This window comes from Siniperca chuatsi, linkage group LG8, assembly GCF_020085105.1.
Source record: "Siniperca chuatsi isolate FFG_IHB_CAS linkage group LG8, ASM2008510v1, whole genome shotgun sequence".
In the NCBI taxonomy this organism is placed as follows: Eukaryota; Metazoa; Chordata; class Actinopteri; order Centrarchiformes; family Sinipercidae; genus Siniperca; species Siniperca chuatsi.
Window position 1 is genome coordinate 18,451,746 of NC_058049.1, and position 14,257 is coordinate 18,466,002.

General features: G+C 38.5%; 2 protein-coding genes across 2 annotated transcripts; one reads left to right on the forward strand and one right to left on the reverse strand.

The window, feature by feature from the left end:
• Positions 1-1,596: 1,596 nt before the first annotated feature.
• zdhhc15b (zinc finger DHHC-type palmitoyltransferase 15b) lies at positions 1,597-8,482 on the forward strand. The gene is made up of 11 exons (XM_044205998.1): positions 1,597-1,756; positions 2,177-2,203; positions 2,320-2,414; positions 2,536-2,656; positions 2,979-3,048; positions 3,350-3,382; positions 3,472-3,592; positions 3,788-3,920; positions 4,124-4,250; positions 4,619-4,737; positions 6,316-8,482. The coding sequence occupies exons 1-11, from the start codon at positions 1,639-1,641 to the stop codon at positions 6,357-6,359; spliced, it is 1,008 nt and encodes a 335-aa protein (XP_044061933.1). The 5' UTR covers positions 1,597-1,638; the 3' UTR covers positions 6,360-8,482.
• Positions 8,479-13,883, reverse strand: uprt (uracil phosphoribosyltransferase (FUR1) homolog (S. cerevisiae)). Its single transcript, XM_044205999.1, has 7 exons — positions 13,643-13,883; positions 12,424-12,466; positions 12,265-12,334; positions 11,974-12,036; positions 10,499-10,660; positions 9,669-9,767; positions 8,479-8,806 (listed from the first exon to the last, which is right to left on the reverse strand). Exons 1-7 carry the CDS (start codon positions 13,879-13,881, stop codon positions 8,700-8,702), a joined length of 783 nt encoding a protein of 260 aa, XP_044061934.1. The 5' UTR covers positions 13,882-13,883; the 3' UTR covers positions 8,479-8,699.
• Positions 13,884-14,257: the final 374 nt, after the last annotated feature.

Consider the following 14,257-nt stretch of genomic DNA (forward strand, 5'->3'; position numbering starts at 1 on the left):
GGCTGAAGCAGCTACCTGCACAGCTTGTACAAGCTGAACTACCTCTGCCCTGCACTATACTGCAGTATATGATACTGCTTGCACAGCTAATATATAGTATATGATATCTTGTAACCCATTAATGTTAAACAATATTTTGTTATGTAATACTCTCACACTGTATTTGTCATTACATGTATGTTATTTTACATGTCTTTACTGGAATCCATTTTAACCATAAAATACATAACATGTCCAAGTACTGGGTTTGTAAGTTGTGTATGTAACGCTCATTTGCTCATTTCTTTTTTTAAATACAGTTTCCTCTGATGTATCTTCTTACATGTTTGTTGCTGTAATGCAAAAAAATTACCCCACAGTGCCATTAAAGTTTAATTTAGTCCAGTCAAATCTAAACGTTGAGCTGTTTAAGTGTGTAAGTTGGGAAAATGCAGGGATGAAAGTATCTCAAGGCAGTATTATCACATTAAATTCAAATAAGAAACAACCCAAGATGATGTAATTCACTGAGCGTTTTAATGGAGAAGGGGAACATTATTGTTTATGTTAAAAGTAAATGAACTGCAGCAGCATTCATGGCTTATACTCAAAGAATGTTGATTCAATTTTGCTCTTGGGAGGGCAAAACAATTAGGCGATTTCTTGTTTGTGTGTGTGGCCTGCAGAGATTTTGACAGAAATCCAGCTGGTTGTGTAACCCACAAATGAAGCACACACAGTAAACAAGAGCACTTAATTGAAAAAGTACTGTTAAACGTTAGATCAAACCCTGGCTCAGGTCCAGCTGGGGACCTATGTTGCTTGTTACCCCCCATCTCTCTCCCCTAATTTCTTGTCAGCTCTGTACTGTCCACTATTTAATAAAGGCAAAAATGCCTCGCCCAGAGGTAGTAAAGAACCACAACCTATGTCTGCCTGGTAATACCATAGAGCCCCACTGATATTATTGTTGCCGTTACATTTTGTCCATCAGATTGAACTTAAAAGTTTGCAAAATGTCTCATTCAGTACATCTCTTGGTCTCTATCAAACTATGTGTTTATATTTTGCATTTATGTTGAAAAAGGAATTATGAAATGAAAAAAATATAATAAAATGAATCAATATCTAACTCTCAAATATTGATATCAGCCTCACAAAGTCAGTATTGGTTGGGCTGTAGTTCTGGAATGAATGATTGTGTTCGCTCATGGTAATGGACCCTTATAAGACCCTGAAATAAAATGTTCAAGTGGTAGGAATAGGACTCATATCAGGAATATTGGAAGATCCAGGACTTTTGATTGATTTTTCTTTCTTAATAGGCTAAATGTATCACAATTTTGTCAGTGAACTAAACTGAGTTATTGGGGGGTTGATGGGAGTTTGCCATGGTTTGTATTTTGTTTGTTTTTTGGTTTCCCTACAATTCTTGCAATCCTGCTTTTTTATCCTAAGTAAGTATACTTAGTACAGTAAAATTATTACATTCATAGTTTTATTACTATAATACTGTAATACAAATGAGCATTTTAGATAATCTACTGCCAGGACCCTGGTCTGGCTCCTGGAGTGCGGTGAATCGCTCGCCGATGGTACTGATGGATAAATCCCAGGAGTGGTAGTCGAGCGCAGATAAGGACAGAGGTTAGATAGAATATGGCTCTCTCCAGAGGTTTGAGATGCTGTCAAAGGGTTTTCTCTTGGATACCTGTACTTATAATAACCTCCGTGGTGTTGTGGTCATACTACGCCTACGTGTTTGAGCTATGTCTTTGTAAGTATGACAAACTGTGTTCGTTTGTTGTGATTTTGACCGTTTAACTGTAACGTTAGACATCGCAGATTGCCGCACAGCAGTGTTGACTAAAATCACGTTAAAGCTAGAGCTAGCAAACTAGGCGGAAGTGGTTTAGGGTGTGTGCTCTTATTTGGTTAACGTAACATTTAGCTTTTAAAAAAAGACAATTGACACTTGATTTAATTTCTCGTTGCCACTAAGAGGTCAGTGTTATTAACTCTGTATTCATACAAAGACTGGCTTTTGGTTTGCCTCTTAGCTACAACCTGTCTGTCTGGCTAGTCGTGTTAGCCGGTAAACGTTGTTCCTGTTTTGAATAAGCAAACTAGTGTTACACTGTTAGCTACACTGTTGCTAGTCTCTGGCTTGTGTTTTTATTATGCCTTGTTTTTACAGTTACACTCACCAACCCATTGGAAAAAGGTGAGTTACCCACTATTTTTTGTGCTACAAGCAGTGTGCGCTGCTAAACAATACATTAAGTTTATTTTATGGTTGTTTGGTAAATTATTGTGACTTATTGTGTTTTGTGCTTGCAGTGGCCTACCTACTGGTATTTCACGTTTGCTTTGTGATGTTCTCCTGGACCTACTGGAAGTCCATATTTACCCCACCTGCATCACCATGCAAAAAGGTATCCTGATCTCTTAAAGATGACAGGCTGACCATAATGTTATTGATGTATTGTACCATATAATAAGTCTGTAATATAAAACAAATCTGGCTTTGATCATGTTGCATGTTTGTTGCTCTAGTTTCAGCTGTCGTATTCAGACAAGCAAAGATATGAGATGGAAGAGAGGCCAGATGCTCAGAAACAAATCCTGGTTGAGATTGCAAAGAAACTGCCCATCTTTACTCGAGCTCAATCTGGAGGTCAGTAATTTATATTTTTCCCCTGCAAGGATATAATTTCATATGGTATTATTCACTTACTTGCCATATCTCAAAACCACACAAGGCAGGTACATTACCCACAGTCTGTCATCTCGCACATAATCGGTGTGCGTTGAAAGCAAGTAGGCTAGGGCAATTAGCTCTGTGTGCACTCCTCAGCATCCCCATCCAGAGTAATCAGCCAGTGTATCTCTTTCATTCGTGCTGATTGCTAAGACTTATTCCTAGGCTACAGGAAGTAAGTGAAGGGTAAGCTCAGCTCGAATGTCGTTCATTCAACTAGCCATCCTCTTGTCTCTAGCTATCAGGTTCTGCGACCGCTGCCAGGTACTGAAGCCTGACCGCTGTCACCACTGCTCGGTCTGTGAAACGTAAGTCACTCTTTCCCCCTCAAGCCATTCATCTAGAGAGATTGCCCTAGGCAAGGAGATATTTGTTGGCCAGAGGCTGTTGTGATAATTAGAAGGTGTTGCTTTGTTGGCTGTCTCCCAGAAAGAATATCCTAATGATCAATCAGAGCAGAGGTTTACCAAACGGAATCAGCAGACTGCTGTCAGAATACATTAAGAAGGTTGTATTAAAAGTTGGACTGGAAGACAAACTAAAATGAGACTTTTATGATGTCAGAAATGTTATTAAGGTATTAGCTGTTTTTATGTTTTTCTTTTAAAGATGTGTCTTGAAGATGGACCATCATTGTCCCTGGTAAGTATTAACTTGGCCTGTATTTCCTTGTTTGGAAGATTTTATGCTTTAATTTTGTTCTGACACCAGAATTTCTTTTTTTTTTTTAGGGTGAACAACTGTGTGGGCTTTTCCAACTACAAGTTTTTTCTGCTTTTCCTCTCCTACTCCATGCTGTACTGTGTATTCATTGCAGCAACAGTCTTTCAGTATTTCCTCAAATTCTGGGAGGTGAGTGTCATTAGTCTTAATTATTACTCATGCTCAACATCTCATAATGGAGTCATACGATGAGTTTGACTTGCACATAGTCAGCGCTATTGTAATTCTGCAAGAACAGAGAATTACACTCTCTGTCATGAGTTGTACATTTTTAAAGCCCACCATTTTTCTCAAGTTTCTAGTTCTCCTGTTTCTCTCTCCCAGGGGGAATTGCCAAATGGGCCAGCAAAGTTCCATGTCCTCTTCCTCATGTTTGTGGCGCTCATGTTCTTCGTCAGTCTCATGTTCCTCTTTGGCTACCACTGTTGGTTGGTGGCCAAGAACCGATCCACTTTAGGTGAGGGTTTACATATTTATTGGAAAACCCCTTAATTGTGCTCATTAAGCTGCTCTCTCACTACCTAAATGATTTACGAATTATTTGCTGGGAGGAACTCTTGTGTTATGAATGTAGGTCTCGATATCTGTCTATCTTGACAAGTAGTGGAGAATTGAAGCATGAAGACATATTCTGACCCACAGTTGTTTTTCCTTTTCTAGAGGCCTTCTCAGCTCCAGTTTTTGTCAGTGGACCAGACAGAAATGGCTTCAATGTCGGCATACGCAGAAACCTGCAGCAGGTATTTGGAGAGGATCGGAGACTGTGGTTCATCCCTGTCGTCACAAGGTGATTAAGATGCATAATTAGCTGTTTTCTTGCTCATTTTGCATTTGTACCTGTATTTGGCTCTTTTAAAGAAATTTGGTTTGCAAGAGACACATAATTAACATACTGAACCAGAGAACAATAATACCATACAACATAAATGCCCGTAATAATTTAAATCATTTATATAATAAAATTACAGGGGACATGGATAGTTGATAGGACAATGTAAAGGTGACTGTCTGCAGAATACAGAGTTGTTTTAGCAGCGTTGGAGCTAATGAACAAAATATAGAATGAGGGATTGGATCAGTGGACGGGACTAGATACTGTAATGGTCATGGTTCCTTAACTAGCTTCCATCTTCTTTTGTGCAATGTACATGTCAGCCAAGGGAATGGCCACTACTTCCCCTTGAAGAATCGGAGTTCTGAATCCCAGAACCCCTTATTAGCTAACGAGGACACGTGGGAGGAGTCAGATGACGGCTCTGAGGAAGGAAGCCTGGGTGAGCCACTTTAATTTTGTCATGCATATACTTATACTTCAGTCTGTAGTTCAGAGGATACTTTTCAGTGTATTACAGCTGAACCAGTAACGTTTTGCACTGAGTGTAAATATATTTTTTATTGAAGAATTTGTCTGACCTCAGTACATGTGCTATTTTTTGTGTACATTTTTCAGTACAATAAATATAACACCTAATCCATAAAAATATGTATTGTAAACTTTTGATAAACTTTGATGGGTTTGATTGGTACAACCAGAAAAACTGAATTTGAATATGTGCTCTGAATTTGTTTTTAGTTTTTTTACAACTGTTTTGTGTCTTGCCACTCAGCACTTCTATAGACACTGTGCAAGCAAAAGCCTTTCCCAAGTACCACAATGTTAACATGATTGGAAAGCTTTCCTAAAAAGAGTTGAATGTGAAATTGTGGCTTCGAAAGAGTTTGTAATTTAGTACAGTATAACTAAATGTTAGTTATTATTATTAAATTTCAAACAATTAAGCAAAGGTGCAACGAGTCTCTTGAGCAGCATAATGTCCCACTATAATCACTATAATCTTAATAGCATAACCAGTCCTGCTAATTAGGTTATTAAGCTACAGTAAATCATGCATTATAAAACCAAAATAGTTATCAATGCACTTGTCTTCACATAAAATGTGAGAAGCATTATTATTATTATCATCACTGCAAACTCACCGATGTATCTGCCACATTTAGAAGGTACCACTGACGAACCAACCTCACATCACAGATGTCGTTGGCACAGCTCACAGAGACATACAAAATGACTGTGTATAGCTGTTTTTACAGATATGACCTGTTGCAGTTAATTACAGTGTTTATTTTGGACTATTTTCACTTCTCAAATTACTTTGCACTTCTACTTGTGGTGAGGCTGTAAAATTAAGTAGCAAATGCAGTGATGTCTTTCCTCTCAAGCTTGACATGGTTTTTCTTCTCAAATAAAGGCATCCAGGTCCCACTGTCTTTCAGTTAAATGTAAAAATTAAAGTAGCCATATTATATATTATTTATATATAATATATTAAGATATAATATATAATATAATGACTTTACCTTGTTTTATTACTCACTTGATTTCTCCAATTCCAAGATAGATGTATGTGCCCTGAAAATGCATCAACAAAGGCAGTTGATCTGGATCCATCTTAAGACCCCACGTTTTCCATAACATAACAGTTTTCCATAGTCACAGTACAGGGCATACACCTAAAACCAAAATGTATCTTCTATAGATAATCACCTTCCAGCACCCACCATAAGGAGTTAGGAAGACACACCCCGGGGCTTTTTTCCCTCTGAGGTGACAGAGACATGACATAGTGAAACAAACAAAAACAACTGCACATGGTGTTTGCGTTCAAACTTGTGTTCAAGTCTTTTCAAGTCAAATTCAGTAATCTGGAGGCACCAATCTCTCCCCATGCACAATAGTTTGCTGTGTTTGGATTCTAACCTTCATATTCTGCTACCACCTGGTGGTCATTGGCAACATAATGGTAACTCTGAAAAATCATACATGCTGAAATGTCTTTTTTTCCCCATTCCAGTTGAGGACCACGACCCCTCTGTTACCATAGAGATGGAGGAATAGAGATTTCATGTAAAGACAATTTACACTGGTACAGAGGATGTAGATTAATATTGCTCACACTGTGTGCCACGATCATGTGGATGGTCAGACAATATGAAAAAAAATCTGAAGGGGGCCAAAGGTGTGGATTTGGATTGTCATTGCCACTTTTACCCAGGTGTTTTACATAATGGTATATATATAGAGAGAGAGAAACTCAATGGACAACCAGTAGCATCTCCTCTCATTGACAGCAGTATCAGTTTGATTAGAAAACAAAACAACTTATCAAATCAATTATTACCTCACATACAGAAAGACAACTGCTGTTTACCATGGATCTTATATATTTCCCTCTGGTTGTTCATCTCAAGGCACTGGCCTCTGTGGGATTATAAATTACTGTTAATTGGGAAGCTTCTGTCTGGCGCTGTACTATTTTAAATGCCTCTGTTTCAGTGTTGGGCCGTGAGTTTACAGTGTTGCACCTTAGAGCTTGGTCTGTGCAGGGTGGTATCTAAATTGACCTCACTCTTAATGCTCCAGACGTCTCTTGCAGTGATTCAGTTATCTGACCTCTACCAGTTTGGGTCTTGCAGCATATTAATACAAGATTTTACTTTATTTTTTTCAATGAACATAACCATATTAGAATACCTGACTTAACCTGCGCCTTATTAATATATTTATTCTTGTGTTTTGGGAGTCCATTTCTCCTAAGAATGTATCTAGCACCCTGCTTGTGAGTAGACTGTGCCAACATTTTTGGCACCTATTTACAAAAGAACCTCTCATAATTATACATTAATAAAGATTTTCAGCATTAGTATTGAGTTAAAATGCCATTACCAATGTCTGATCAAACTGGTGACAGTAATGAAAACAAAACTAGTATACATTTGTTGCTTTGGTTCATAGCTACAGCTCATTATGAAAATGAATGCTGAAATCTCAACCAGTGTTATGGCAAACTTCAGTCATATCCTGAATATACTGTATATCATGACTTAAAAGGTGTTGGCTACATTGCCGACTTAAAAATCAGTTAGATTATTTAAGTCTGGGATGAGCATAGGAGGAAAAAAAAATAATTATCACAGTCTTGTTTTCTACCATGTCAGCCATCCCTAGTACACTTCTGTGTGGATGCAAAGTGACAGGAAAGTCTAGTGAGATTAGCTTTCGTCATAGGCAAAATCATACATAGCAGAGGATGTAGGTTCTTTATCTGTTTTCACTTTTGATCTTTTTAAACATGCACATAACTGTACATATAAATAATGACTGATCCTCATCCACTGGTTGGTAGAGGTCAGCAGTCTTCTGCGATATGATGTCCTAAAGTTTTTCTACCTGTGTTTATGTATTTTGAAATTTTTAATACCAATGAAACAGATTCTCCTCATTGAGACTGTTTTGGTTTATGGATTTGTGTATTTAGTGTACTTCGTTGAAAACCATTTCTGTAATTGAGTAAAACCATTTATTCAGTATGAATAAAAAGTTGGGCCTTTATCAAACCTTGATGCTGTTTGATCTTGACACTTTGAGATCAAACCTCATCAGATCTGTTTTTCTACTATGTTGGGTAAGCGAAATCAAATGCTGCTCATGTCTGAGAAATGCATTACATAACTCATTTATTTATTCAACAGTTTTTATCTGAGGTAAGATTCTGAGAATGATATGAGTGTTTGAAAGCATGTATAAAACATTAGGAAAGATGTGGATGTTGAGTGTTTCATGTAGTCTTGTGTCTATTTATTGTTATAATAATCTTTTTTCCTGTGTATTGAGTTTACTGATTCATAACTGCTGCAGGCGGTGTCTGTATATTATGCTCCGTCAAGTGACACTTAAAATAAACTATTGAAGCAACGTGCTTTTATCAAATCGTAGGATATTTATAACATGAGAAGATGACAAATTATACCCAGTTTGCAGACAGGAGTTCAATATTGCTAGAGCACATACAGTATGGTCCCTTTTGAATTGTTGGTGGAGTATGTGATTGTGGCGCTTCCCTTTTCAACACTTCTGAACCACCAAAAGTACTGATACTGTTTCATTTGTTTAACAAATATAAATTCTTTTTCCATCAGTTGTTGTAACATGCAAAATAAAATGATCCAAGTCAAACTCTTTATATGGTTCAGTTTTCTTTCTTTAGCATGAGTATACACTGCAAAAACACATGATAATAAATACAGTCGCTCAGATAATTCTGTATCAGTTTAAGAACTTTGGAGATAAAAGTAGTAGTATTTGGCACAACAAGGAGAACATGAGATACATTTAAATAAACAAGACAAAATATACTCAAAGCAATTTGCAGATCATGTTCCTCAGGTTGTCCTCGGTTTAGTCAGTGCCAAAGTACCTCTGTCCAAAATGTGTCGGAGCGACCGGATGAACCTCAGTGGTCAAGATGGTGATATCTGGGAACTCCTGGATTATAGATTTGGCTCCTAGGAGAAAAGTGAAAGGTATTACACTTTGGATGAAGTGTTTAAAGATATCTAGCATTACTACTGCTGTTAGGAATGTGTAAAAATAGTGGTTGAAAGTGATGCAAAAGCAGCTTGAGAAACTGTCGGCCAAAATCAGACTTATGTTCTATGGTTAGGTTGCCATGAAATGTGGTACAGATGTGAATTTGTCCCCAGAGGATGAATCTTGATGACTTTGGTGATCCATTGACTTTTCATTAAATACTAAATGTTTTCAACTTGCCCAGCACAGAAGTTCTTGACAGGCTACCTTAAAAAACTAGTAACCAAATTCCTGTCAGCCTCAGCTGTACTGTGCTATAGCTGAGCCTAAAAACTGTTGAGGCTGACAAAGTGCAGGTAAAACAGAAGCACAGTTGAGCCTTGGTCTACTTTATGATGCTGGGAGTCCAATTTCTAAAATACATTTCTAAAATGCTGGAAACACACGTCATAAAGAACCAAGCCAACTGCTGAAAACCAGTTGATCCTAAACAACCATGAATATCCACATTAAATGTCATGACTATCTGGCTAGTAGAAAACTACGATTACAAGTCCACAAATTGCCCCATAATTTCCAATATTATGCTTAAATCCTTAAAAATTCCAGGACGACCCTATTTCTGGTCCAATTTAAAAATAATTTGCTGCTTTGTTCACTCATTTACAACCATTGTTGGTTGAACTGCTGAGCAAGACTGATGATCAGCAGTGCCGTTAGCAGTACATTGCATGACGATGACAATGATATAGCAGGAACAGGAGTGGAGAGGAGACTGGAAGTGTTGTGGTCTGGTGGGTAAACAAAAGTAAATTGGTGATGGCTGTGGTGGTATACCATGAGGCGTGGAGAAGAGGCTGAGGAGGATAATATGCCTGGGCTGGACTCCGTGCTCTATCAGCACCCTCACCGCCTCAATCACAGTGTTCCCTGTACCTGCAGACACAGAACATTTAATGTTTGATGTTTGCTTCACATTCCAATGTTTACAACGTCACTTTATTTACAGAAACAAAAAACAATGCTCATTTAAAACTTGCTCACTCACTTTTACAATGTATCAGGTTAATAATGCAATATGTTTTTTGTTATTAAAAGTGTTATAATTTGACTGTTTGCATGTAACTGATGCATTACAGTATGTTAGCATCTGAAAAAGGTACTGAGCTGTGTGCTGATTGATCTGCCCATGAGTCTGGGCACTTGGCAGGCTTTAATTTATGACTCTGTTAGCATGCATCAGTGTAACCATATGTTCCATCACTCTGACATAATAAAACATACCTTCAACCGGGCTTGATCGCCATCATATTTTTTTCAAAAACTGAGAGCAGAAAAATGCTGCTTTATGACATTGGGAAACCAGGACTATTAAGATACTATTTTTGTTGGCCCTCATTATGCTATTCAGCAGCTTGGTGGCCATCTACCAGGCGGTGTATAATTTCCCCCATGAGACCTATAATTATCAGAACAGTGTGAATGGGCCGGTATGATGTGGAAATGCAGACTTGCTGGTGAAGGTCAACTCAAGAGAGATTTCTCAGAATGAATAACTGTTTTTACATTTGCACAGAATTAGACATCTCTTGACATTTACATGCTACTGAGGGAGGTAAACTGGAGTCATCAGTAAGATAAACTGTGCTCAGCCCTTTGTTACTTACTAAGGATGGGGTACATGAGCAGCACTTTTCTTCTGTACACATCTGGAGGGAACTTGGCATAGTAGACCTTGGCTTTCTGTGTCTCCTCATCACTCTGGATGAGGATCTTGCCAATCCGGATGGAGCGGCAGCAGTCCCGGAGACCCTGTTCCATGGCCTCACCTGTGGGGAAACACACAGGACACAACCATATATTAGGGACAGGAATCACCAGAGGGCTTTTGATATAATATTATCAAAATACTTGTACGGTTTTGTTACAGTTCCTTACTGGTTTGTGACGTGCTGAATACTGTGATAAAATACTGTATTTTGCAATTTATAACTTTTTTTTCTCCTTCAAATAATGATTCAACTGTTATGTTAAAATCGGTTTGATCTGATAAGGTACTGTAGATTTCCCTCCGTTCATCTCGCCTCTAGACAGGCAGACAGACATGAAAAACAAATAAAAAAAAAAAAAAAAGTACTTAAATTCTGTAAGTCTCGGAACACAAAGAAAACTGTATGTGCGAATGTCTACACAGCCCACCACTCTACAAACATGCAGAGTACAATGGACAACTGGAAAAGTGCATTGGGGGGAAAAAAAGTTAAATGCACCTTTAAAACATTAATAAAAATATCCAGCATACAGTGCTGTCAATCAAAATTTTCCCAAAAAACAATGGTGTGTTAATTTTCTCTCCACGTTTACCTAATACATTACAGACTGCCTTCCCACACACTTCAATGCAACATTCAGCGGCCGTGTTGTGTAGCGTTGTGTCATTTTACATCCACAGAACACTCCGGACGCACCATACAGAAAGAAGTATTACAGGTACAGTAGCCTGGATGTGCCGATCTGAGGAGCAAATGTGAACAAATTGCTGCTTTTCTGGAATGCTGTCGTGTCACTGAGAAATAGTTGACACGTTGATAAGCGCCAATCCACGAGGATGTGTGTCATGATTCCACCGTTGTGTGGCATAGAAAACAATAGGCGCAGGTATCGTACACTGCTGATGTGTGTTGCCTTTAAGGTGTAGTACACACTGCGTGACACTATGTCTCCAACAGGCCTGCATTTTACATTTTATGCCCAATCATTACTGTCATTAAAGGATAATACAGGTTTTGCAATAACTGCATTAGGTTTTGTATTTGACATCGATAAGTCTCATTAAATCTGAATGAGAAAGAACAAGCGAGAGTCACTTCCGCTGTGCGATGTGCAAAGTACAGAATTGTATCCATCTCAACCATGTAACATTATTCTATTGTATTTTTTAGTATTCAAATGATCAATCAATGTCACTGACAGAAAAGCACTGACTGCTGATAAAAGAAAGTGTGGGACCCAGGGCACACAATAGCCTGACCTGATGAATACGTGCAGTCGGCACAAATCACATATGCATGGAAGACCTAATACACGCCCTTAAAAGGAAAGACTCTAATTTGGTAGATAAGCTACAGCAGGTTTAACTTACCACTCCTCATTATGCTGACTCCACAGTTGCCTCTTTCAAACTTGACGCCTTCATACTTGTACCCTGAGGGAAAAGATTAAGTAGGAATATTCACAAATGTAGCTGCTCACAGACATGCGAGAGGCAAAACACTGGATGGGAGTCCTGCACTTATTTTTGCATTTACGTAATTATAATTGGTCAGCTCTATCCAGTTTTGTCAAGGGGGGATCCTACATGTTGGAGCTCAGATTCTGAGTCTGACCTCTAAACCTAAACGTTGACTTTGTTGTTAGAGAAAGAGATCCTCACCTGTCGGCGTGGTCACAGTGCACTCTGAGTAGGGGAGCTGATTCAAACCCTCTTCAACTACTAGTCTGATCTGTTGTTGGAGAAAGAAAAAGCTTACAGCTTGTAGCTTATAAACACATACACACATGTACAGCATGTAGTATCAAGTCATGATCTTACCAGTCGATCAGCACAAAACACAAAGTCTCCTCTGCTGGTTGTCCTGAAAATACAAATATAAACATCTGATTAGATCGTTCAGATTTTTCACTGGGAATGCACCAAACCCACTTTTTCTCTCCTGTTATGATACATAAATGTTTGGTATTGACTGGGCACTGTTCCTATACCAGCGATCTCTTTCCATTTCAAATCTTTACCTCACTGTGACGTGGAACTAATTGGGATCATTCCTCTAAGTGTAAGGTAAGGTAAAACGAGACTGCAACTACACGAAACTTCTTAACAATAAGTGGAGATGTTCATACACCATATTCTTTTGATGCTTGTGCAAAATTTTAATTAGGGTTTATAGAATAGTGTAGTTGAAATTATTATTTATTATAACAGTGACTAAGAAACAGTGTTTAACCCCTTAACATCCAGTTTCCTTAAATTTATCCTTTAAGTAGCTTTAAGGTTGGAAAATCATTTTATTCCACACTGTCTTGACAGTACCACATATACTGTATGTCCTTTATCATCTTAATTGGAGCTATATGATGTTCACACTGTGTGAAATATTCAAAATGCATCACTCCATCAAATAGAAATATCCTAGATGTCTTACACAAATTTCCTCATAATTCAGCCTGACATATATATGGTATTGTTGTAAACTTTGGGACTTCTGCTGGAAATTGAAATAAATATTGGTGGATTTGAAGGGCGTTTGGCTTCACAGCATTTGCATTAACTGTCCCGCCGACAAGACAGTGGGATTGAAGAGGTTAAACTTGATCAGTCACTGTATGATCAATACCAAGGTTTCATTAGTTCAGCATCAGTGCTGATACCCATCAGATATCAGATTGGTGCATCAATACTTTTGATACAGTTAAGACTAGCCTGCATAGGATTTCAGTCATGATACCGCTTGAATGTTGCCTTTTAAAGGCTGCCTAAAAATTAAGCGATATAATTGTCTGAACTTCTTTGACTATTCTAGTTGAGTGAAATGAACAGTTAATCAATGCTTCTTGTGCTTATATCCATATTACTGATGACATTTTTCTACCACACACTCACAGTTTAGATGCAGTACTCTATGTGAGCATCTAACGTTTTGTCTTAATTAAACTAGAGGTACTGAGTCATAAACATTAAAATACTTTACTTTGTAACACAACCACCAGATTGGTTGAGGTGTGTATGTCAAGACAGAAGAGTGGGGACTCACTTGTCTCTGATTATGGTCTGTAATTCACGGATCTGGTCATTCAGAGGGAGCAGTTTAAGCTGAGGTCCCAGGTTATCTTGGTTGACAGGCTGTATGTTGGCATCAGTTGGTTCAGAGTTGGACAGCACTGCACTACTACTGCTGCTGCTGCTGCTATTGCTGCTAGCAAATCGTACTTGCTTCATTGGGTGCTCCTGGCCACTGTTCACATTATTCAGCTGCTGATTATGGCATGGCATCCTGGGACGAGATCAAGGGTTTTCTCTTAAAACTGTGCTAAAGCCAGACGGCGTTTCTTGACCGAGTGACCCACTTACTGACGGTTTACCCCGCTGTCTGACAAAGAAGACAACGTGTTCTTCCTCTAGCTTCGACTGTTGTTTCGAAGTGAAATTATCGGATTCACGCAGCTACCGCATAGCAACTGCCTATTAGGACCACATTAACAAACCTTTAGACACTCAATCACGTCGTGTTAAAATCAAACTAGCGGCTGATACTTCCTTAAAAATGTAGTGCCAAGTAAAGCTGCTCGCTTGCTAGCTTTGGCTTTGACACTGACAGCGTTGACGAAGACCGGATATGACGTTCCCGGCGTGTTGACTAACCGCTTTC

Coding starts and splice junctions, on each gene's coding strand:
- zdhhc15b (XM_044205998.1), top strand. CDS start 1,639: ATGGCTCTCTCCAGAGGTTTGAGATGCTGTCAAAGGGTTTTCTCTTGG. Junction 3,921..4,123: donor CAAGAACCGATCCACTTTAG/GTGAGGGTTTAC, acceptor TTCCTTTTCTAG/AGGCCTTCTCAGCTCCAGTT. Junction 4,738..6,315: donor CTCTGAGGAAGGAAGCCTGG/GTGAGCCACTTT, acceptor TCCCCATTCCAG/TTGAGGACCACGACCCCTCT.
- uprt (XM_044205999.1), bottom strand. CDS start 13,881: ATGCCATGCCATAATCAGCAGCTGAATAATGTGAACAGTGGCCAGGAG. Junction 9,768..10,498: donor GCTCATGTACCCCATCCTTA/GTAAGTAACAAA, acceptor CTGTGTCTGCAG/GTACAGGGAACACTGTGATT. Junction 8,807..9,668: donor CCTCTTCTCCACGCCTCATG/GTATACCACCAC, acceptor CTTTTCTCCTAG/GAGCCAAATCTATAATCCAG.